Source organism: Capricornis sumatraensis, chromosome 18, assembly GCF_032405125.1.
Source record: "Capricornis sumatraensis isolate serow.1 chromosome 18, serow.2, whole genome shotgun sequence".
Taxonomy (NCBI): domain Eukaryota; kingdom Metazoa; phylum Chordata; class Mammalia; order Artiodactyla; family Bovidae; genus Capricornis; species Capricornis sumatraensis.
This window is the reverse complement of record NC_091086.1, coordinates 10756645-10781303: the sequence shown is the minus strand read 5'-3', so window position 1 is coordinate 10781303 and position 24659 is coordinate 10756645. Positions and strand designations below refer to the sequence as shown.

At 42.7% G+C, this 24659-nt stretch overlaps 2 protein-coding genes across 2 annotated transcripts in view; one reads left to right on the top strand and one right to left on the bottom strand.

Annotated features, from left to right (window-relative positions):
* UBTD2 (ubiquitin domain containing 2) overlaps positions 1-6464 on the top strand; it is a 60350-nt gene extending 53886 nt beyond the window's left edge. Inside the window, exon 3 of the mRNA XM_068990617.1 lies at positions 4067-6464. Within this exon, the coding sequence (XP_068846718.1) occupies positions 4067-4464 (398 nt within the window). The 3' untranslated portion in view covers positions 4465-6464. The remainder of the gene's footprint in view (positions 1-4066) is intronic.
* A 2765-nt stretch (positions 6465-9229) lies between these two features.
* On the bottom strand, positions 9230-16147 carry EFCAB9 (EF-hand calcium binding domain 9). Its single transcript, XM_068990799.1, has 5 exons — positions 16012-16147; positions 12463-12611; positions 11518-11694; positions 10217-10339; positions 9230-9283 (listed from the first exon to the last, which is right to left on the bottom strand). Exons 1-5 carry the CDS (start codon positions 16145-16147, stop codon positions 9230-9232), a joined length of 639 nt encoding a protein of 212 aa, XP_068846900.1.
* Between the last annotated feature and the right edge of the window lie 8512 nt (positions 16148-24659).

Genomic DNA, 24659 nt, shown 5'->3' with positions numbered 1-24659 from the left:
TTCAAAAGCATCAATTCTTGGGCCCTCAGCTTTCTTCATAGTCCAACTCTCACATCCATACATGACCACTGGAAAAACCATAGCCTTGACAGACCTTTGTTGACAAAGTAATGTCTCTGCTTTTCAATCTGCTATCTAGGTTGGTCATAACTTTTCTTCCAAGGAGTAAGCATATTTTAATTTCATGGCTGCAGTCACCATCTGCAGTGATTTTGGAGCCCCCCAAAATAAGTCTGACGCTGTTTCCACTGTTTCCCAGCTATTTCCCATGAAGTGATGGGAACAGATGCCATAATCTTCGTTTTCTGAATGTTGAGCTTTAAGCCAACCTTTTCACTCTCCTCTTTCACTTTCATCAAGAGACTTTTTAGTTCCTCTTCACTTTCTGCCATAAGGGTGGTGTCATCTGCATATCTGAGATTATTGATATTTCTCCCAGCAATCTTGATTCCAGCTTGTGCTTCTTCCAGCCCAGTTTTTCTCATGATGTACTCTGCATATAAGTTAAATTAGCAGGGTGACAATATACAGCCTTGACATACTCCTTTTCCTATTTGGAACCAGTCTGTTGTTCCATGTCCATTTCTAACTGTTGCTTCTTGACCTGCATATAGGTTTCTCAAGAGGCAGGTCAGGTGGTCTGGTATTCTCATCTGTTTCAGAATTTTCCACAGTTTATTGTGATCCACACAGTCAAAGGCTTTGGCATAGTCAATAAAGCAGAAATAGATGTTTTTTTGGAACTCTCTTGCTTTTTCCATGATCTAGTGGATGTTGGCAATTTGATCTCTGGTTCCACTGCTTTTTCTAAAACCTACTTGAACATCAGGAAGTTCATGGTTCACGTATTGCTGAAGCCTGGCTTGGAGAATTTTGAGCAGTACTTTACTAGTATGTGAAATGAGTGCAATTGTGCGGTAGTTTGAGCATTCTTTGGCATTGCCTTTCTTTGGGATTGGAATGAAAACTGACCTTTTCCAGTCCTGTGGCCACTGCTGAGTTTTCCAAATTTGCTGGCATATTGAGTGTAGCACTTTCACAGCATCATCTTTCAGGATTTGAAAGAGTTCCACTGGAATTCCATCACGTCCACTAGCTTTGTTTGTAGTGATGCTTTCTAAGGCCCACTTGACTTCACATTCCAGGATGTCTGGCTCTAGGTGAGTGATCACACCATCATGATTATCTGGGTCATGAAGATCTTTTTTGTACAGTTCTTCTGTGTATTCTTGCCACCTCTTCTTAATATCTTCTGCTTCTGTTAGGTCCATACCATTTCTGTCCTTTATGTTACCTTTCCCCAAAATATCTGAATATAGGAGCTTCTTAGTAGTAGAATCTGGATAGTTTATTTCCAGCATTATAGATGTGAGGCTTCCTGAGCTGGAATAAAAGGATATGCCATCCAGCTGTACCTCTTCATGGAGTTTTTATTCTTAGCCATTTGAATCTGAAAACTGAACCCTTGACTTACTGGGCTGAAGGGCAGGTGGGGAAAGACTCAGCTTTCCACTGTGATGAAGAAGTGAGTGTTCAGGTCTAGGAAGCCCACAGTGCCTGGTCGGCTGTACATCTGTCGTAAGGTTGGCTTGCACTGCTGCCCAGCCCTGTGCAAGACGCTGCCACAGCGCCCCTCGCCCTCGTTTCTCAGGAGGCTAAAAATGCAGGCTGCCTTTTGGTCAAAACGTGATTCTGCCTACAGTTTGACAGCTTTGGTTTGCTTTCCTCTTCTCTGTCTCTTGTGGTGCATGAATATGAAGCAGTGTGTATAAACCTGGAAACCAATTTAGAGGTCATTTTTATCCTGCCTCATTTAGCTAATTGAGAAAAGTATTTGAGGTTAAAGAATGTTGTTTGAGGTTGTACACCTAATTAATAACAAGGCTGGGAATATCGTCATGGTCACCTGATTCCAAAAGTAGAGATTTAGCTTGGTCTCCTGGGACTTCCCTGGCGTTTAAGACGTCCTGCTTCCACTGCAGGGGGCGCACAGACTTGATCCTGGTCAGGGAACTAAAATCCTGCGTGTCATACTGCATGGTCAAAAAGAAGCAACCAAAACCAAGGTGTAGAATGGTGCCTCTCTAAGAGAACTTTCTTTAAATAGAACAGTTATGTGAATATATGGGCTTCCCCAGTGGCTCAGTGGTAAAGAATCCGCCTGCAATGCAGGAGACGCAGGAGACTCTGGTTTGATCCCCGGGTCAGGAAGATCCCCTGGAGGAGGGCATTGCTACCCACTCCAGTTTTCTTGCCTGGAGAATCCCATGGACAGAGGAGCCTGGCGGGCTATGGTCCATGGAGTTGCACAGAGTCAGACACGACTGAAGGATCTTAGCATGCATGCATGTAAATATTTATATGCTCTTGTACCTATCCGGCTGGTATCAGTGGGATGTGTGTCTGAAGGTATTTTCCTGAGAGAGATGATGAGTCTGTAATGAACTCTCCACCTTCTCTTTGCTAGTTTTCCTAATGATCAGGCCATCTGAAAGACACTGGTAGGTTTCTTTGCCTTAGAACAAGACTGTATCAAGTATGTACACAGCGAAGTTTGCACAGCTGATTTTATAAATAACATACTACACTGTGATGGATGCTAGTTTAGGAAACTGCTGGTGATCACAGCTGGGCTTGAAACATGTCCATCTCTGCAGTTTCATAGCAGTGTTCAGATTAACTAGTGAACAACACAGAGGCTGGACATTAAACGCAGAGGAAGGGGAGATTCACGGGGATGAGCGCTTGGTGACTGAGGTCTCACCCCATCCCATCATAATGCAGCTTAGAAGGCAGGCCCAGGTCAGCCCTTGGTGCGCTGGTGACTGTTCCAGTCTCATGTGGAATTCTTTGTATTTTCAGCCTGTTGATAGTGACCACAGAGATCAGTTTATTAACTCACCTGTTCATTGATAACCATTTCTCAGTGTCCCACTTCCCGTGTTCATTAGCCTGTGTATGAGTGTTTCAAATATAGATGTTTTTGGTTTTTATCTATATTGAACAAAGGACACATTATGAATACCTTACAATAAAGCATTCATTCAGTATGCCCTCCAGTTCCCCAAGGGAAGCTCTGGTAATTACAATGCAGTTTATAAAGAAATTAACCATGAATATCTTCTTTGAAACCGCAAACACTTTTTATCCCCTCCCCTGAGCAGTGGGTTATAAACTTCCTACTTCTTTTATTCTTCCTTTGTAACCCGTAGCTTCTCTGTAACAGACTGACTAACAATTAGGGTAAATAAAACACCTCAGCCACTTCTGTGGTAATTGTGCTAATGAGATTCACATATAAGCCATGAGCCAGTGGCAGCTGGTAAGCTTGTCATCTCTAGTTTGTGATTTCTTTGGACTGAGGTCTTCTGGCAAAGGAAGTCTAGGCATTAATAGACTGGGATGCTATTGTGGCGAATTGGGCTTAGAGATCTGGTTTTTTTGTTTGTTTGTTTGTTTAAGGTTAGCTGATTCATTTCCTAAAAAGATATCCCACTGCAGTTTGAATTTCCCCTTAATTTTGTCTGAGCATTGATATATTAATAAATTGGAATTTTGTATGTTTTTTTTCCTTTTCTAATGAAAGTGTAAGTCAGGTATGAAATGACTTAGAAGTGTGAGGGAAGGAGCTAGGGTCCTGGTTCATTTGATAAACACTCAGATAATTGGGGCTTCCCTGGTGGCTCAGACAGTAAAGAATTTGCCTGCAACGCAGGAGACCCAGGTCTGATCCCTGGGTCAGGAAGATCCCCTGAAGAAGGACATGACTACCCACTCCACTGTTGTTGCCTGGGCAATTCCATGGACAGAGGAGCCTGGCAGGCTACAGTCCATGAGGTTGCAAAGAGTTGGACACTACTGAGCAACTAACACTTGCACTTTTTCAGATAATTGGTCATGGGCCATCCATGATAATGGTCGTAGACCGCTGACAGAGATTGGTCTTATTTCACATTTTTTTCCCCTTTTAAGTGGCAAGCCAGGAAGACATTTGAGCATTTGCACAGTGTAAAGAAAAATGCATTCATTTCGGTTAAAGCCTTTTTCATCTCTTCTCTTTCTGAAGGTGCACTTACAGAGTGCTATGATGAACTGGGGAACAGATACCAGCTCCCAGTCTATTGCTTGGCACCACCAATCAACATGATAGAGGAGAAGAGCGGCACAGAGACTCTGGATATTCCTGAGCCACCGCCCAACTCTGGGTATGAATCTCAGCTCCGTTTGCGCCTCTCCACTGGCAAAGACCTCAAACTTGTGGTCCGCAGCACAGACACAGTGTACCACATGAAGAGACGGCTGCATGCTGCAGAAGGAGTGGAACCAGCCAGTCAGCGGTGGTTCTTTTCTGGCAGACCTCTCACCGACAAAATGAAATTGGAAGAGCTGAAGATCCCAAAGGACTATGTCGTACAGGTTATAATGAGCCAACCTCTGCAGAACCCAACACCAGTTGAGAACTGACCTAGTCCTGTTGGCTGTCCCCAAAGCCTTCATGCCGCTTTTTATTGTTATCATTTCCTACTCTATGGCGTGAAATCTATTTTCACTGCTCTGAATTCCATATGAATGGATTTAGTTCTGAGGAATTACCAGTGAAAAATTCCATCTGTGATGGAGACCAACAAAAGTAACTAATAAAACACAAAGAGCCAGCCTTTGAGACTCATGTGATTACAATTTCTAATTCAAGAGGCAGTTAAGAAATAGGTAACCTTTTATTTTAAAATACCCAACAACTATGTAATGTCTGTATTTAAATGATTTGGACTGTAACTAGAAGATTGCACCCATGAAGAACAGCACCAAGCACCTATGAATACAGAGTTCTTAAATATAATTTCCAGAAATTATCAATAACAGTTATAAAACTTGAGCTTTTTGAAATGGACACTAACAGAGCAGTACCTGAGGTTCGATAACTTTTCTGGTTAGTTCTTTGCTCAAGTAATACTTAGCCGTAAAGGCATAGAGACTGGCAAGCTGTGCTTCAGTATTGCTGCTCCCGTTCTCACAGGTTGAGCTCCTTATTGACGTTCACACTAAATTTTGGTGCCTTTCTAACGCGTTGGTGGCAGGCATCTCTCTGGAACACTAGGCAATAATTTAGTCAGTGCATTCAGATCTCTGATTTTCAACTGATACTTAGTTGAAAAGTCTATTGTCCTCTTGCTGCATAAGTATTTTGAAATGTCTGTATAATGAAGCTGTTTTTATATCCAGGCTTAGGTCACTACTAGATAATACCTTCATTGATCTACCTACTCTGCTTAGAACTTTCAGAGCTAACTGTGCCCAAAATGCATGCATACTAGGCCAGGGAATGCACAGAATCAATAAAGTAATTATCTTCTCTCCCCCGGTTTGCAGGAAGGGTGTAAGGAAAACCTGTTCTGTCTGTGCCTAGGAGAATTGTGCCTGTCTTCAATCTTTCAGAAAAAAAATTTCAAGTCATAATTTACTAGTGAAAAATTTCCTGACATCACTTAAACATTGGCAGTGAGACCTGATGGTGATACGTGGCTTTATACTTCAGTGCTTACCATAGCTCACTGTTACCTGTAGTTGTGGTGGATGAGAATTTTCCTCTCTCATCTTTCATAGCAAAGAGGCAAATTAAGAAGCATCTGCAGATAAGACTGAAAAATTCCATGGCATAACCTGATTCTTCTGTACAATGACTGGAATAAAGCTGCCAAGGATTGTATTTAATTCGGAGCCTTTTCAAAGTTGGTTCCGTAGGTGAGAAGAGGGCTAGCACGTACAATATCTCTGAACCCCTGGGAATCCATGAGATGGAGAAGCAGAGGCAAGAAGGCACTTACGTGGTTCTCAAATGGGAAATAACCAGACCTCCACACTCATTTTGGATGTGAAGCACCATTATTAATTTCAATAGCAGACTGAAACTGCTATTTAGTTTAAATGTTATGTTTAAAATGTTATTAAATTTCCTATAGCCTGATTAGATACAATATCTATAATTGTAATGTAGCGTGTTTCTAAGAGCTTTAACTGTTTCTCTTTTTTTATGCAATCATTTTAAAGATTGTGGCTACATTTAATTTAGCTTTGCTGATAATTGAATCTAAATTCAAGAGGGGACAGCAGCATTAATTCCAAAGGAATATTTTTATATGTGGAGGTGGAGATATGTGAGGGTGTTTTAGTATAATGCCCCTGTCATCCAAATGTTTCTTAATTTGTGTGCCACATTAAACAGCAGCATCTCTCAAAGTTTGTCAACTGGAGGAAGAAAATGTTCAAACCTATTTTTCTTAAGTAAATTTGGTGATATAATTATCTATGGTTGGTAAAAGGTTTTTGTTTGTTGAGGATTTGAGCTCTGTTAAGAGTTTATTTTATTTTAAAGGAACATATACTTTGAATAACAATTTTCTGGGCATGTTTAACTAACCTAGGTGAGAAAACCATGGTGCTGTTTAATTGTAAATAGATTGATATAAGATTGGACCAATACTTGATGTGTACAATTTTAGTATGTAGGGTTCTTGTGCTTTTTAAAAAAAAATTCAATTTTTCTCTTTGTCTTTGCCTTTATTCTGGGTGTTTAACTATTATTACTGTGCACAGTAAGGGTAATCTGCTTCTTTCTGATAAAACTTCTAAAAACGTTTTAAAAACCTTCCAGGTCAGTAAATAACAAGTTCATTATCACCGACCCTAGACTCTGCTGCATCAAACCATACACGGTCATTTATAGATATACTTTATGTGCTGCATTGAAACCTTGGTCTCAGCAGCTTGTTTTTTCTTTGAAGAATCATGCTGTAAACCGAAACCCATCATTCAGTTTTTCAGAAGGATTTTCCATTTTGGATCGAAGTGGCAGGTTTTGATTGTTGAATTTTTATTTAGAATAGGCAATACGTACACATGGGGAAAAATCCGAACATAAAAAAGTCTCTCTTTGACTCCTGCTCTTCATCTTGCATTTCTCTCTCCAGAGGTGACAGCTGTTCCCAGTTTTCTGGATATCTTTAAGAGATATTCTAGCACCGTGGTTCTGACACTTCAGCATACATCAGAATTACCTGAAAGGCTTATTAAAAACACAGATTTTAAAAGACATACAGTTTGCGGGACTCCTCTCCCAGAGGTTCCAAGTTAGTAGGTCTGAGTCAGTGGGGGGTACAAAAATTGGCATTTCCAAGAGTTCCCAGGTGATGCTGCTACTGCTGCTCCCAGTGTGAGAACCACTGCTCTGGTGTGTGTGAGTATATTCACCCATCCTGCCTTGTCTTTTTCATAAATAACGTCCACTACTCTAGGCGTTTGGTTTTGGTGAATCTTAGGGATTGCTCCCTGTAACTAGAGCTGGATCTGCTTCATTCCTCTCAGAGCGGCAGCGGCATCCCATTGTCAGGAGCGCCCCAGGTCTTTCTAGACTTCCGGTGCTGTAAGCTGTGCCCCTGTGAAGTGCCCTTCTCTGTAGTTGCATCTTGGTGTCTGTGTACAGCCGTGGAACACACTGCTGAAGAGGGAGTGTTGCTAGATCATTGTGTACATGTAGAGAGCAGATGCTGAATTGCCCTCCAGATGGATTTTTACCAGTTTAGTGCTGTAGACGGTGTCTACTCTTATTTTCCTATACCCTGACCAACTTTTTGATCTTTGACAGTCTAGGTGGAAACCTGTGTCATGTGATTTTAATTTGTGTTTTTTCTTTGAATGAAACTTAGCATTGTACTGTATATTTTAAGGCTATTTGTTGTTGTTTTTTTCTCCTCCTATGAATTATCTGTTTGCCCATTTTCCTAATCCATTTTGGTCTTTATCCTATTAATTTGTAAATATTTTTTCTATATTAAGGATATAATGCCCTTAATATAGGATCTGTTGTTTTCTGTTGTCTGTTACCATTTGTTTTTGTGTAATTTACCATGTAAACATTTTGTCTATCAGTCTTGTATTTTATGGCTTCTTGGTTTTATTCCTAAGATCTTACCCACTCTGAGATTATAGGAGAATTTTCAGGACATGGATAACGGCCCTCTCAGCAGGTGTTCGCCAAGTTGATTTGGCCTTTTCTAGTCCTTGGCTAAGAACTAGGACAAGAGATGTCACTTCATGTTGCATAGTTAGCTTCCTCTAAAATTCTTTCCCCTTTGCAGCTGATGGAGATGGTGGACCTGTAGTCCCATGGCCCTGGGCTGAAGCTGGAGTCATATCTGCAGCCACACCTGCGTTTCTCCTGTCCCCCCAGTGCCGCTCCTCCACCCATTGCTGAGACTCCTCAGGAAACATACATTTTGCTGACCAAGGAATGCTAACGGAACTGTGACATAGCTTTCTACTGCCATCCAAACACTTACCTAAACATGCTTGGTCTAAACTCGACCCTTAATAGCACAGTGGCTTAACTCACTGTGGAGATGGTGAAACTTAAAGCATCTACAATATACCATTGTTGAGTTACCCTTTATATATTTCAAGAGTGCTCCCCTGGGAAAATGGGAAAGAGGAGACTTCCCTTCCTCAGACCTCACAGTTTCTCCTTCCAGAACCGCACCTGGGTCGTAAGGCTGTCTGGTAGCAAAAGCTATTGAGGCTGTGTGAAAAGAGGCAGAAACCCGTCCCAAGGTAAGCCTGGTGGTGTGGTGAGGCCCTTTGAAATGACGGTTAGTCTCTTGCTGTCCTTTTCCAGCCAGATACTGCTAGTCTCTCAGTACAATACTCTTATAGGTGTAGTGGTATCCAAATGTTTGCCAGAGGGTGTTCTCCTTGGAGGATTAACTGTTCACCAATCAGAGGAGAAGAGCATTGTTCTAAGTGTGATGCTCTCCATCTCCCTGGCCTTCGCAACAGTTCTTGAGATCAGCCCCATTATCCCCACGTATAAACCAGAAATCGAGAGATGTGTGTTTCGGGGGACTTTTTGGTCTTTTGCTGGTTCCATTTAGTTTTCATAGTACCATTTTGGAGAAGAGAGAAGGTTTGGTTTCTAAACATTACTCATCAGTGTGTTATTAAGATCTCATGACTATTAGGGTAAATATAAAGGATATTCATAGTAATTAACATGATCTCAGTCATTACAACTTTGACTTATGAATGACAATCCTTGATAAGCAGTATTCTCGTCTGGTTCATGTTGACAAAGTAATGTTGATGATTATTAAGTACTCTGAATGCTGGGGTCAGTTATCTTACGTGGTGTATCCTTGAGAAACCCTTGGTGTATCGGAAACGGGCTGCATTCCTCCAGTCACCAAACTTGTCCCTCAAATCTATGGTCGAAGGAGATGTCGTAATTAGCATTCTGCAGAAGGGGTTTCTGAGCCAGTGAAATGTCAGCTTAAAACTTAAACAGGATCTGCCAGGACGAAGTGAGTTAGATCAGTTGTTCTAAGCACAGGCATCTAACTGACCTTGAATTTGAACTCTGTGAGTCATTAAGAACCTTAAGTAGTTTCTTAATCTTGACACCTCAATATCCTCATCTGTAAATTAAGAGTAACTGTTCACAGGGTTAGGAGGATTAAAAAAGCCATGTGTCTAAAGCCCTGCCTTACCCATAGCAAGCACTTAACTGAATGGTAGTTAATATCACAGTACAGTCCGGTAGGGAGGATTCACAAATCCCATGCTAAAAGCTCTTAAAAATTATTCAAGGCATTATTTACACAAAAAATTAAAATTATACAAAGACATGTAATAATTATTTCACCCTAGTAGATTTGGTATAATTGCTTAAGCACCTAACTCATCAAAGAGCCATTCAAGTTCTAGGAAGAACACAGTCCCCATATCCTTAAAAGTCAGTTTCCCTTACACGTGGAGGCGCATTTCCATTTTGAAGTTTGTTTTTCGCCTTAAGGATTGGGAGACTAGAATTCTGAAAGTATTGGACCACTTGTGGCAAATCTTAGGAAAGCATCATCTTCCAACTGCTCAGCTCCAGGAAGAGCTGGTGGCTGACACACGGAGACCCAGTGGACAGGGTTGGTCTGAAAAGCAACAGCAGAATTGGGACATGTCAAAAAAGAGAAGTGATTACATCGCTGAGTCATGTGAGGCCTCAGGGTTAACAAGGTTAAGAATCTGTGGGTTGAAGAACACTCAACCCTGATGTGTAAAAATCAGAGATACTTTGAGGTTCTAAATTTATTTTTAAGATATGTTAACAATTGTAATTACTTATACTTTCAAATGGTTTTATTCCAAGAAGACTCTCTCTCTGGCTCTGGTTAACTTGTGACAGTTTCTTTTTGAGTAAAGCATTCTCTTTCTTCTTCTCTTTCTCTGCTTTCTGACTCTCCTGATATTTGTCCATGGAGAAGATAGTAAACAGCTTAAATTCCTTGTAATTAAGAAGCTTGTGTTGGGGAGGAAAAAAGGAAAGTTATTTCAGAAAGGATTTGATACTTTGTTTCAGATGGGAGCAGGATTGTAATCACTTCTCATTTAAAACCTTGGAAACTTGATTCAAGAGCCCCAGTAATGAGGACGGGAGAAGGCAATGGCACCCCACTCCAGTACTCTTGCCTGGAAAATCCCATGGATGGAGGAGCCTGGTGGGCTGCGGTCCATGGGGTCGCTAGGAGTCGGACACGACTAAGTGACTTCACTTTCACTTTTCGCTCATGGATTGGAGAAGGAAATGGCAACCCACTCCAGTGTTCTTGCCTGGAGAATCCCAGGGACGGGGGAGCCTGGTGGGCTGCTGTCTGTGGGGTCGCACAGAGTCGGACACGACGGAAGCGACTTAGCAGCAGTAATGAGGAGTGATTACTGTCTGCTTGTAGTCTCGAGCCAGAGACGGTCCGCTGTGGGCTCAGAGGGCACCAGGGCCACTTTCTTACTTCTGCTGCCTGAAGTCCAGATGTGTTCAGGCACATCTGAGCTGTTTCATAGTGTGGTCCATCTGTTCAGAGCTTAGACATGTGCTCTCACTTGCTAGTCAGCATGGACTTGGAATCGGCCATTCACTGAATGGACTTGAAATAGATATTCACTGTTTTCTCTTGGAATTTAACTCATGTGTTCCCATCTAAGAATTTCTTCGTTTCTACTTATTAAAATCTATAACCCTTCCTCTTAAGACCACTTCCTGCCATATTAAAATAGTTCCTTCTTTCAGCTAAACTTCCAACAGAGTTTCCTTCTCTAAACTTCTGTAATTCTATATCCACATTATCTGATGTCGCAGTTACTCAGCCCCCTCTTCCACAGGCCTGTCCATCTCAGGGATTTTGTGATCCCAGTGCTGTGACGCTCCAGCAGGCTTCTCCTTCCCTCCTCCCCCCCTGTCCCCACTGTAGGCAGAGGACACAGTCCTGTAGCTCTGGACAGAGGGGCTGCCAGGCCACAGCTTCCCAGGTGGCTCAGGGGTAAGGAGTCTACCTGCCAATGCAGGAGATGCAGGTTCGCTCCCTGGGTCGGGAAGACCCCCCAGAGGAGGGGCCTGGTGAGCTACAGTCCAGGGGGTCACAAAGAGTCGCACACAACTGAGCAGGCACGCTGCCAGGCCACACGCTAGAGACCTGTACTTACGCGGTCACCTGTGATGTCGAAGTTATAGTAGAGATCTCTGAGTTGCTGCTTTTTAATATTAAAGAGAAAGTTGTACATGTGCAAGTTGTCTGGGCCAATTTTCAGCTCCCCATCCAGGTCAAGCAACTCAAAAACAGGCCGGGAATGGCGGAAGATAAATTGCTCTTCCAAATGGTTCTGCTTTGAGAGGAAAACATAAGGAAAGGAATAGTACTGTCAGTGCTACTTTCTAAACTCGCTACATCGAGACTCATCTACTCACTAGTCCGTTCCCTAGGGAGCTCAAAGCACAGGGCAGAATCATGGCAGCTCAGGGCCGGAAGGGCGCTGCGTCAGCGTATCGGACCCTGCCGCAGCAGCCGCCTTCAAGGGGAGCTGATGCTGTCTGGAGTGGCTGTCTCTGCTAGATGCAGCTCTCATTCGTGGAGTGCGTTTCCTTGTGTTCACTGAAAACCTACGTAAGAACACTTCAGCACTGGTGATAAAATGGTGAAGACACGAGGTGCCTTTCCTTAAGGAAAGGGAGTGTGTGCAAGGTAGGGTGGGTACCCAAAGACGAGCAGGTCTTGTCTTGCTCACTCATCCCCTTCAGAATATTCTCTGAGGAAAGGGATCACTGAGGAAGAGAGGCAGCTGGGATTACTGGTGATTATTTAAGACCCACCAGCTAGAAGGGGCAAGGAAGGGCATGCCAAGGAGAGATGGGATGGGATGAGATTTGTTCTTTATAAAGGCAAAGTGGGAGGGAAGCTGGGTAACCTTTCGAAACCCCTAGGGTATAGATGGACCAGTTAGGAACCAAAAGTAGTACTCCCCCGTTCCTTCTTCCTGTTTCAAGTGAAAAGAAGAGAACTTGGGCCGCACTCTTAATTTGGTGCCGCCTTTAGCGACACGGTGGCAGCCGAGCTCTGCCCCCTCTGCCCCAGAGCCTGGCTGGCTGCTCACCTCTTGCGCCAGCAGTATACACACCAGCATGTAGAACTGGTCGAAACCAATCTCACCCACCGCGTTCCAGTCCAGCATGTTGAACACAACTGTGATCTGGTTCCGTGTCAAGTCAGTCACGTGATGAAGGAAGTGGTAAAACAGCACATCTGTCGGCAGGGAGATGAGACGGGTTATTCTGAAACAATTCCAGAATGTTCGACATCTGGGAGCCACAGAAATGGTCCTGTTGGAAGCTTGTTGACGCGCAGTAGCATGATGATACTTGGTTTCTGGCTTTGCCACTACACGTTCCACTGCGCCCGGACTTGTGAAGAAGGGGAGAGTGGATAGGGCTTGGATGGAACAGACCGATGTGCAGACATATCAATAAAAGGCTCACAGCGCTCCTCGCGCATAGGAGAGCTTAGTTCTCACGGGGGACCTAGGACACGCTCTTGGAAAAGCTGACGTTTCACCTGGGTCTTTAACTTGAGAGAATTAAAACGAGAAATTTAAAAATCATTCCTCTTCTATAAAAGCATCACTGTGCCTCATGCTTACGTAACGTAAATGCTCTTGACTGTGGGGAAGGGAACTATCATGATCCACCTTAGGTGCTGGGCGCTTTAAGTGTTGCATGTCACAGAACCCGGGCAGCTACACAGCCTTGCACAGTAAGCTTTGGGTGATAACTAGGCGTGGGGCTTCTCGAGCTGTAATGGGTGTACCAATCACTTGGGGACCTTGTAAACACAGCGGTTGTGATTAGAAACTGGCTCGGGACTACTGAGTCTGCATCTTAACAAGCTCCCGAGTGATGTGGCCGCTGCTGCTCTGTGGACCACACTTGGAGTGGCAGAGCTGGGCTTCATATGTGGTCCATCTGACTCCACAGCCTTGCTCTTTCTACAGTGAAGCTGTATCTTTTGCACATTAGTTAATGCATCTGCAGTCATATACAATCGGAGGGAAAAAAAAAAAAACTGTAAAGGACAGGGAAGGTTTTTGCCTGAAATTCCACTCATCATCTGTCTCAGGGAGTGTTAGATGGAAGAAACAAACATGGGGATATGTTTACACAGTGGTATGTGGCTGTACAAGTTGTATGTACAGATCACCCATAATATTCCAGAGATTCTCAAGTGTAACTGTCTACATGTGATTCCTTCTTGCCCATTGATTACAGAGGGCTTTAAACCCACCTCTCTTGCAGCTCCTGCATCAGCAGGCAGGTTTCTTACCACTGGCGCCACCTGGGAAGCCCTACTTTATTTATACCCAGTCCTAAAAGAGACAAAATCCAAAAGACAAATGAACAAACAAAAAAGCCCTGAAGTGTTAAAGCCCTAAAGAACCCACCTGCCAGTGCAGGAGACGGCAAGAGACCCACGTTCGGCCGGAAGATCTCCTAGAGGAGGGCATGGCAGCCCACTCCAGTATGGTCGCATGAGAAATTTCATGGACAGAGGAGCCTGGTGACCTACAGTCCATGGGATCGCAGAGTCAGACATGACTGAGCAACTGAGCATGCACACATTAATTACATTAATTGTCTTGTGTCTCCTGCACAAGACATGGCCCCACTAAATCTGTAAAGCAGGTCTGTGTGGTTTGGAGTCCGGGCTGAAGCGGGCTAAAGGTACAATGAGCCAGTCAACACAGTGTCCTGACCTGAGGGTTTCGCATGTCCCACCAGGTGTGAGCACTTGGGAACACACCATGTGCAAACATGGTGACGCCTGTGTCCTTGCTTCATGAGGAATGCTTTACAGTAAGGCTCAGTAGCTAGTTAACAGATACTGTTGCTCCATCGGCCGACTCCAGGCCAAGCATCCAGGGCACTGCGTCACCACACCCCTGGCAGGCAAAGCTCAAGCCTGTGCCTTCCTCCAGGTCACCGTCTGGTCCCTTGGTGACCAGACCTGAGAATGACTTCATCTCTCGGGCGTTGCATCAGTGGGGAGTGACTTTGTTACCAGGGAGATCAGACTGCTCAGCAAACACTGGTGAGACTGATATGGGCTTTAGAGTCAGAAACCCTTGGGTTTTGGGGCCAGCTTCTCTGTTTACATCAAGGTGCCCTACAGTTGTCTTATCTAGGACTGGGTTACTGGGAAGATTTGGTGAGATGCTGTGTATAAATCGGGCACGAAAGGATGAATAAATGAAGGTATCTTTATTATTTTATAAGGATTGAATGAACTCTTTAAAAAATTTTTATGGAAGAAACTCCTTGTTGATAAATGATATTTCTCTCCCTCAGGTTAAAATGAGTGAATAGGATACCTTAGTTATGCTAAGTCTCTTCAGTCCTGTCTGACTCTCAGTGACCCTGTGGACTGTAGCCCTCCAGGCTCCTCTGTCCATGGGATTCTCTAGGCAAGAATACTCGAGTGGTCAGTCATTCCCTTCTCCAGGGGATCTTCCCGACCCAGGGATCAAACCCACATCTCTTGCAGCTCCTGCAGTGGCAGGCGGGTTCTTTACCATCTGGGTTCTAGCACCACCTGGGAAGCCCTACCTTATCTATATTGCTGCTAAGTCGCTTCAGTCGTGTCCGACTCTGTGCGACCCCATCCCCGGGGTTCTCCAGGCAAGAACACTGGAGTGGGTTGCCATTTCCTTCTCCAATGCATGAAAGTGAAAAGTGAAAGTGAAGTCGCTCAGTTGTATCTGACTTTGTGCGACCCCATGGACTGCAGCCCACCAGGGTCCTCTGCCCATGGGATTTTCCAGGCAAGAGTACTGGAGTGGGGTGCCATTGCCATTCCCAGGTCTAAAGAGAAACAAACACCAAACAAACAGCCCTGAAGTGTTGTAATCGGTCTTCTATTAGTTTGTGCACTCAGCAGCAGGGTTGAGCTCATCAACACTTTTCAGTCACAAGTACCAAGAATTAGAAGGGGCCTTGCAGATCCTCTGACTCAGTTCTCCCAGTCTATGGAGAAGTTTTGCTAAGGGACCCTTGAGGGTTAAGGCCTGAGAGGGGTCGGCCGCCAGGAATAGCTGTAACAGTAATGAACACATTAAACCCTTAGCGCATGCTGAGCACGGTGCTAAGCACTTTCCATATGTCATCTAATCTCATCACCTTTTTTTTTTTGGCTGCACTGTGTGACTGAACTGAACTGAAGTGAACTGATGCAGCATGAAGCATCTGAGCTCCCAAACTGAGGACTGAACCCACGCCCCGTGAAGTGGAAGCGCGGAGACTCAACCACTGCACTGCCAGGGAAGTCCCTCGCTATCTTTCTTTTCCAACCATGAGATGGACTCCATTATTAGAAGCCTCACTTACGGATGAAGAAAATTAGACTTAAAAGAGGATGATGACATTCTGCAAGTCACCAAGGAATAACGCGTGGAGCCAAGATCTAATCCCAAAGCTTGTTGTTTTATCTGCCTCACTGAACCGCCATCAAGTCTCAGCGGGCGGGGTTTCTCTGTGCTTCATTTCGAAGATGTAACACCTATGTTAATGAACTAGTTTCTGGCCCTGGAAGTTCTCCTGCACATTTGTTAAAAACCCAGTCGTGACCCAGAAGATGTACTTATGGAAGTACTGACCATTCAAGGTTTTCTTGCGGTGCACGTCAAGAAGGTGAAAGTATTCCACCAATGCCTTCACATTTCTCACGGATAATAAGCAATACAGTTTGTCCAGGTAAAGGTACCACAGAAACGATCCCTGCTTCAGTTTCATTATGGAGCCCTTTAAGCCGAAGACTCTGGCAACCTGAAGTAGAACAGAGAATTCTGCCTCAGAACTAGAATGTTGGGTGGAGAAAAGCTCAGGTAATAAAGATCTTCCTAGGTCAGACATCACAATCGATAAAAATTTAAAATTGCGGCAATTCCCCTGGCTGACCAGTGGTGAGGACTCGGCGCTTTCACTTTGGAGGCCCAGGTTCAATCCCTGGTCAGGGAACTAAGATCCCACAAGCCAAGCAGTGTAGCCAAAAATAAAAATCGAGAATTTTCCAAAGTCAGTGAAAGACACCCGTCCACAGACTGTGCTCATTATCATTATCAAAGTGAACGGCTATGTAACTACATGCCAGGCACTGTTCTAAGTGTGTTAATATATTAACTCATTTAGTCTGAAGACTAGTTATAGAATCCTAAGAGGCAGAGATTATTACACCTATTTTACAGATTAAGAAACAGGCTCAAGGCACAAACTGCTGTGTATAAAATAAGCTACAAGGATATATTATACAAGGAGTATATATTATATATTACATGTCTACATATATATATATATATATATATATAATATACATATATATTTGGCTTTGCCTCACAGCTTGCAGAATCTCAGTTCTCCAACCAGGGATTGAACTTGCGCCCTTAATAGTGAAAGCATAGACTCCTATCCACAGGACCACCAGGGAATTCCCTAGCCAATATTTTATAATGACTGTAAATAGAATATAACCTTTAAAAGTTGTAGACCACTATGTTGTACACCTGTAAGTTATATAATACTGTACATCAACTATATCCATAAAAACACAAAAAAGAAACCGGCTCAGAAAAGTTAAGTAATTTTCCTAATGTCAATAGGCTAATTAATGGTGAAGTCAGCATGTGAACCCAGATAGTCTGGCAATAATCACTGTTTTTTAGCCATGCAATATTGCTTCTCAAAACCTTGAAGTCCTAAGTAGCTGAAATAAGAAGAAATACATTCTGTACACATCAGAGTGAAACTATCTTCTACCAAAGACAAAGATTTTAAAGGCAACCAGAGAAGAAAGATTACTTTCAAAGGACTGATGATTAACAATCCACTTCTTTACAACATGGAAACCAAAACACAATGGAATAATGTTTCAATGTGTAAAAACAATCTAGCCAACTAAAATTATGGTTTCAAGAAAAAAGATGATTTCAGTAAAGCATCTTTCAAAACTGAAGGGAAGTTCCTGAAAAAGGTAAACATGGAATTACCATTATTTTTAGTGTTAGTCACTCAATCGTGTCTGATTCTTTTTGACCCCATGCCATATGACCTAGCAATTTCACTCCTAGATAATATATCCAAAAGAAATGAAAAGTATTCAAGCAAACACTTGTACAAAATGTTTGTAACAGCACTATTCACAATAAGCAAAAGGTGAAAACAACCCAATGTTCATAAACTGATGACAAATGAAATGTACATTCATACAGCGAGATATCATTCTGTCATGAAAGGGAAGGATACATGTTACAATGTAGATGAAGCTTATGGTAAGTGAAAGAAGCCAAGCCCAGAAGTCACATGTTATATGATTCCATTTATATTAAGTATCCAGAAGCAAAGTCATAGAAAAGCAGATCAGCCATTGCCAGGAGCTGGGGGAGAGGGTAATGGGGAGTGACAGCTTATGGATTCCCAGTGGGCTGATGAAAACTGAGAAAATTAACACCCATAAGGGAATTCTTCGAACACAGAAAAATAATCCCTTATGGAAACAGATACTCAGGGAGGAATGAGAAGTACCAGAAATTGAATATGTGTGAGTAGATCTAAATGAATATTCACTGTAAAAAATGCTAAAAATAATGTCATATGAAGAATCTAGCTGTGGGTGCTGTCAGAACTCACCAGGAGCTACATAGGGGAAGATCTGTTGCTGCTAGAGGACGGGAGAAAAAATGGTGTAAAATTTAACTGCATTTTCCCAGTGTATTAATTAGGGTAAGGACTGCTAACTACTGTAGTACTGTAACAAACAATTCCCAAAATATCAGAACTAACTGTCTTTTCCAACGCCATAGTAACCAGTAACATTGAAGGTGATGGTGCTCTGAGCATGCTATGTGTACACAGAATAGGAATATAATGTTGTACATATGAAGCTTATTTAATGTTATAAACCAAAGTTCAGTTCAGTTGCTCCGTTGTGTCCAACTCTGCGACCCCATGGACTGCAGCACACCAGGCCTCCCTGTCTATCACCAACTCCCGAAGTTTACTCAAACTCATGTCTGTTGAGTAGTGGTGATGCCATCCAACCATCTCATCCTCTGTTGTCCCCTTCTCCTCCTGCCCTCAATCTTTCCCAGCATCAGGGTCTTTTCAAATGAGTCAGTTCTTCACATCAGGTAGCCAAAGTATTGGAGTTTCAGCTTCAACATCAGTCCTTCCAATGAATATTCAGGACTGATTTCCTTTAGGATGGACTGATTGGATCTCCTTGCAGTCCAAGGGACTCTCAAGAGTCTTCTCCAACACCACAGTTCAAAAGCATCCGTTCTTTGGCATTCAGCTTTTCTTTATAGTCCAACTCTCACATCCATCCATGACTCCTGGAAAAACCATAGCTTTGACTAGATGGACCTTTGTTGCCAAAGTAATGTCTCTGCTTTTTAATATGCTGTCTACGTTGGTCATAACCAAAGTTACCCCTATAAAAAATAAATTTTAAAATAGATGACGGTTTCCTATCAGCTGGAGTTCCTCAGTGACTACACAAAAAGATAGAGGATCTTCCCTTCCCATGGATTTTCATCTGGGGCTTGAGAGTGACAGATTCTCCTCTCCCAGCAGCAGAAAGCGATTGCTTTGAAGGATTTTGCTACTTCTGAGGAAGTAGGTGAGACCTTGTGCTCGTCTCCTGGCAGCCACCAACCTCCTCCTTACTCCTGCATCAGCAAGAACTGGGACTCTCCAGTCTGCTGGCCCTGCCCCCAGTTTTTCTCACAAGCACCCTCTGGAGACGCAGGGGAAGGAGTTTGCTAACGCATGTGATCGTGCCTTGTATCTGGGAACTCCAGCTAACCCACCCTGACACGGCAGCCCAAACTTTGCCTCTAATGATTTGCTCGAACTTTAGTTACTTTCTCCTCTGCCACTTGTAGGGCAACTGGCGTTTTCAGCCATGTTCTGCCAAAGGTTCAGCAGTTGGTGTGCCCTCTCTCCTTGCTTGTTCCTTTTAGCATTCAGTTTCTTTGGTTGCCTTGTGACCTCAGTCCTCCGATATTCTCAAGAAAAGTTTTGTAGAGCATCCATCCTTTCTCACTAGGATAGATGCGACATTCTTTGTAGCTTTCTGTACAGTCAGTAAGAAATCCACCCTAATTGTGTGAAGGTTTTGCTGCAGCATAACTGAGCCTATTCAAATGGATAGGGTGGTTTGTATCTGCACTTCCCTGATGACTAATGATGTGGAGCACCTTCACATGTGCAGATTTGCCATCTGTACTTTTTCAAGACAGAGCACAGATACTGATGTAAGGATAGACATTTCCTGTCTTAGATCTAGCAAGCACTTCTCCAAAGAGCCATAGTACCATTTTATGGAAAACTTTATTTGGAGACCACAAGGCTCTGCTTAGCCTTTTAGTTTATGAGCCTATTGGCTTTCTGTCTGGTTTCATGGCCTCTTTCCCCTGTAGTTTAGGATTTTGCAAATGTCTTGAGAGCAAAAGCCTAGAGTAAGGTATCATCACATATTCACTGGAATGGCTAGAGTTTTAAGAACTGATGATATCAATATGATTGGAGCAGTATCATTTGTGGGAACGTAAAGTGATACAATCCTTTGTAAAATACTTGAATAGTTTCTTATGAAGTTAACCATATACTTAGGGTATGGTCCAGCAATTGCACTCCTAGGTGCATCTAGGAAAATGAACATACATATCCATGCAAAGCCTCATAAGCATTTGTAGCATCTTTATTCATGATAACATAAGACCCCAAATGTCCATCAACAGCTGAATGGATAAACAAATTGTGGTATATCCATACACTGGAATATGGATACATATTCCATATGGAATATCCATACACTGGAACATTTAGGAAGAATGAACCACAAAGACATATAACAACATGATGAATCTCAAAATATTATGCTGCGTGAAAAGAAACCGAACTTAAAAGAGCACTACAGTGTGATTCCGTTCATCTGATGAACTAGGAAAGACATTTCCAGTATATGGTGACGGAAAACGGATGAGTGGTTGGCTGGGGTGAGGATGGTGAATGGGGATTAATTTATGATCAAGGAAAAGAAATTTCCTGAGATGAGGGGAAGTTCTGTACCTTGACTATGGTGACGGTTGCGTTGTAAGTCGCTTCAGTTACGTCCAACTGTTTGAGACACTATGGGCCGTAGCCGGGCTCCTCTGTCCATGGGATTCCCCAGGCAAGAAGACTGGATGGGTTGCCATGCCCTCTTCCAGGGAAATCTTCCTGATCCAGGGATTGAACCTGAGTCTCTTACGTCTTCTGCACTGGCAGGTGGGTTCTTTACCACTAGCACCACCTGGGAAGCCCACAGTGATGGTTACATGGATGTATATATTTGTCAAAACTTTGAACTCATTTTATTAAATATAAACAAAACCTCAATGAAGTTGACTTTAAAATTTTTTTAAGACAAAAAAATTCAATTACATCAGTATTAAGCATTCTTGCTCAACAAAAGTCATTGGAAAGTTAACAGATATATGGTAAATTGGAAAGACATCTGCAGTGTCTAAACTCAGTGAGAAACTTTTTTTTAAATCCTACAGTCAAAAAGTGAGAAAGGAAATCTAATAGGAAAATGGGCAAAGAATATGAACCAGAAATATGAACCAACAAAGAACCTGAAATGCAAACATCTAACAAACTTACGAAGACATGCTCCAACTCTAATTAAGAATTAGAGATTTGCAAATTTAAAACCAGGTTTTGTACCAAACTTACAAAGAACAGATAATTCCTATCTTAAATTGGTCCATAAAATTAAAAAAAAAGAATAATAAATGTTCTCATTTTAAAACCAGATAGAGACAGCACAAGAAAAGTATAAGTGCCTTTGGTTTGCGCACATAGACATAAAAATCCTAAGTGTAAAATTTCCCGTCAAAGTCAATGGTATATGTATAAATATACATTATGACCAAGAGGCTACTGGACACAGTAGTTACACAAACAGATGCAGAGACTTTGGCATCAGACTACTTAGGTTCAAATCCAGACTCTGCCGCTGATTAGCTGTGTGACCTTGGGCTTGTGTTACTTAGCCTTTCTAGAGGAAGATAAAATATGCTCTAAGAAAGCAAGTGTATTTAGTCAATGAAATTTACCATGACTATAGGCTGGATGAGAAAACTCATGTAATTAATCATAAGATTGACTTATATGGTAAACCCTGAAAAAATATTTGATTAAGTTCTACAGCTATGAGAAAAAGTTGTTAGCAAATTAGAAATAGCAGGAAGGTGTCTCAGTGGGTAGAGACTGCCTGGAATGCAGGAGACGCGGGTTCGCTCCCTGAGTCAGGAAGATCCCCTGGACGAGGAGTGGCAACCCACTCCAGTATTCTCGTCTGGAGAATCCCATGGACAGAGGAGCCCGGTGGGCTACAGTCCATGGGGTCACACAGAATCGGACAGGACTGAAGTGACTGAGCGCAGACGTGTGAAGATCTTTTGCCACAGTCTTTCATAAATATCATACTTAAAGGAGAAACTTTTAAACCCTTTTCTATTAAATACTGGACCAAGACAAGGATTCCTATTTTCACTGTTACTGTTTAACTTAACAGTAAAATCATCTGCTAAAGATTCTAGCAAATGCTATAGGAAAAAGGAGAAGAAATAAGAAATGTGAGGAGTTTATAGCAGAAGCTGTATGAAGTGCCGTGACATCTCTCAACTTAAGAGATGTTCTCTGGGCTTTCAAGCACGGCAAGCTAGCAGCACTCGCTGCCCTAGGGAGCAGCCCTGGGTCAAGGACAGATGAGGCTTAGAGAAAAATTCCCGTTTCCTTGACTCGGGCTGAGTCTGCAGTGTGCTGTATCCTGATCCCCAGAACACCCAAGTGAGTTAAGCCCGTTAGCCATAGCAGTAATCAGCTCCCTTTACGGGCTTCAACATCACCTCCCAAATAAACTATTTGTATTCAGATCCTTGTCTCTGGGAAAATCCAACCTCAGAAAATAGTGAAATGCTTTTTCTGTGACTACTGAGCCTGTGACTTTCTTTGTCAACGCAGTGTCTTACTTTAATAGCTTTTGTTTCTGCATAGAACCATTCTTTTATTCCTGGATAAAACTTTCTTGGTAATGGTGTTTTTATTCACCTTGGGTTTCATCTTGCTAGTATTTTTTTTAATTTATTTATTTTAATCGGAGGATAATTACTTTACAATATTGTGATGGGTTTTGCCATACATCAACATGAGTCAGCCATGGGCATATATGTGTCCCCTCATGCTAGTATCTTTTTTAATCCATCTATTACCTAAGGGGACATATTCTACAATTTCCTTTTATTATCTCTACTTAGTTGTAGTAAAACTCATCTTAGAAAAATGAAATTTATGGTCCTAAAGTACTTATATAAAGGGAGAAATTATTTGTAAAACCACATAACATGATGTCCTTCAGTGGGGGGAGAGTTTAGATTTTTGATTCCTTTCTTGATTCATTATTAGCTTATTTAGGCTTTTATTTCTTATTGAAATTATGTATCTTTTATATATCACTTATAATTTTGTATATCATTTGTTTATATAATTTATATTTTCTTCTACATGATTACCTACTTCATATTACCCATTTCACATAAATTATATTCACATAAAATTGTTTAAAATGTAATTTTGTGATTTCAAATCTCTATGGTACCTAATACTATGTTCCTCTTCATTTCATTGTCTTGGGACTATTTTCCTTTCTGTTTAACTCCTTTTTTGTCTCTGACCAGTCTTGTCTATTCATTATTTCAGAGATATAGCTTGGTTTTGTTAAACCTCTCTGTTTGATTTCTTACAACTTCACTTAAATATACTTTACATATCATAAAGTACACCCATTTCAAGTATACAATTCAGTGATTTTTAGTAAATCTGCCAAATTATTACACCATCACCATAATCCAGTTTTAGAATATTTTCATCACTCCAAAAAGACCCCTCATGCCCATTTCAGTTTAGTCCATTAATCTGCTTTCTGTCCCCATGGATTTGCCTTTTCTAGACATTTCTTATAAATGGAATCATGTAACCTGTGGTCTTTTGTGTCTGGTTTCTTTCACTTATAACATTTTTGAGTGAAGCTCTCCATTTCTGTTTCTTACTTCATTTTTTTCTGGAGCTTTCACAGAGTCCTGTGGATAACTGGACCTGGGGATAACCTGGGCCTCCAACTCCCAGACCCCTCAGTTCAGTTCAGTTCAGTCGCTCATTCGTGTCCCACTCTTTGCGACCCCATGAATCGCAGCACGTCAGGCCTCCCTGTCCAACCAACTCCCACAGTTCACTCAGACTCGCTTCCATCCAGTCAGTGATGCCATCCAGACATCTCATCCTCTGTCGTCCCCTTCTCCTCCTGCCCCCAATCCCTCCCAGCATCAGAGTCTTTTCCAATGAGTCAACTCTTCGCATGAGGTGGCCAAAGTACTGGAGCTTCAGCTTTAGCATCATTCCTTCCAAAGAAATCCCAGGGTTGATCTCCTTGCAGTCCAAGGGACTCTCAAGAGTCTTCTCCAACAGTTCAGAAGCATCAATTCTTCCGCGCTCAGCCTTCTTCACAGTCCCCTAGGCTGACCTCAGTCAGAGCCCCTTTCTCCCAATGGGAGAGCCTCCCCACTGTCCTCTCAGCCGCTTCAGAGTTGGTCAGGTGGACTGGAACAGGGAAAGACCCGCCTTCCAGCTTGCTCCGGGAGGCTTATTTGTGGGTGAGAGCCCAGTCTTGTGCTGTGTTTGCTTCTTCTGGTGATTAAGACTTTCTACAGCTGCAACCACTCACTAAGTGGTGGAGACATTTCAGTCTTTACTCAGGGCACCCTTTATGCAGACCACTACCAGCAACCCCAGGCTTCTGCAGCTGTCTTTCCAAACTGGTGTTTGCCTGCTGTTCCGGAGTGGTAAAAACACCTCAACATGAATTTTCTTCATAGGGACCGGAACTATTGGATGTGACATTCGCTGAGGCTCTATTTATGAGGGAGAGTTACCGTAAGGAGCCTGGGTCTCCAGGACTGACCACTGCCGCAAGAACTCGGCATCTCCCGCGCTAGGAGGCAGCACCGCGCCGAGGAAACCGCACCGGCTCAGCCAGCAGGATGTGTAGCGGGGGGCTGGTGCCTAGCCCTCCCGGCGCCCCCACCTGAAAACTGGATGGGGGCAGAGCAGCTTTGCCGGGAAGTTACAGGGCGGATTCAGTGATTAATGTCGGTTCGCCCTCTTGGTCTTTGGACAACAATCAGTGGGCGCTCGCGAATAGCCA

Coding starts and splice junctions, on each gene's coding strand:
- EFCAB9 (XM_068990799.1), bottom strand. CDS start 16,147: ATGAAACTGAAGCAGGGATCGTTTCTGTGGTACCTTTACCTGGACAAA. Junction 12,612..16,011: donor CCGCAAGAAAACCTTGAATG/GTCAGTACTTCC, acceptor CCCTGCCGACAG/ATGTGCTGTTTTACCACTTC. Junction 11,695..12,462: donor GTATACTGCTGGCGCAAGAG/GTGAGCAGCCAG, acceptor CTCTCAAAGCAG/AACCATTTGGAAGAGCAATT.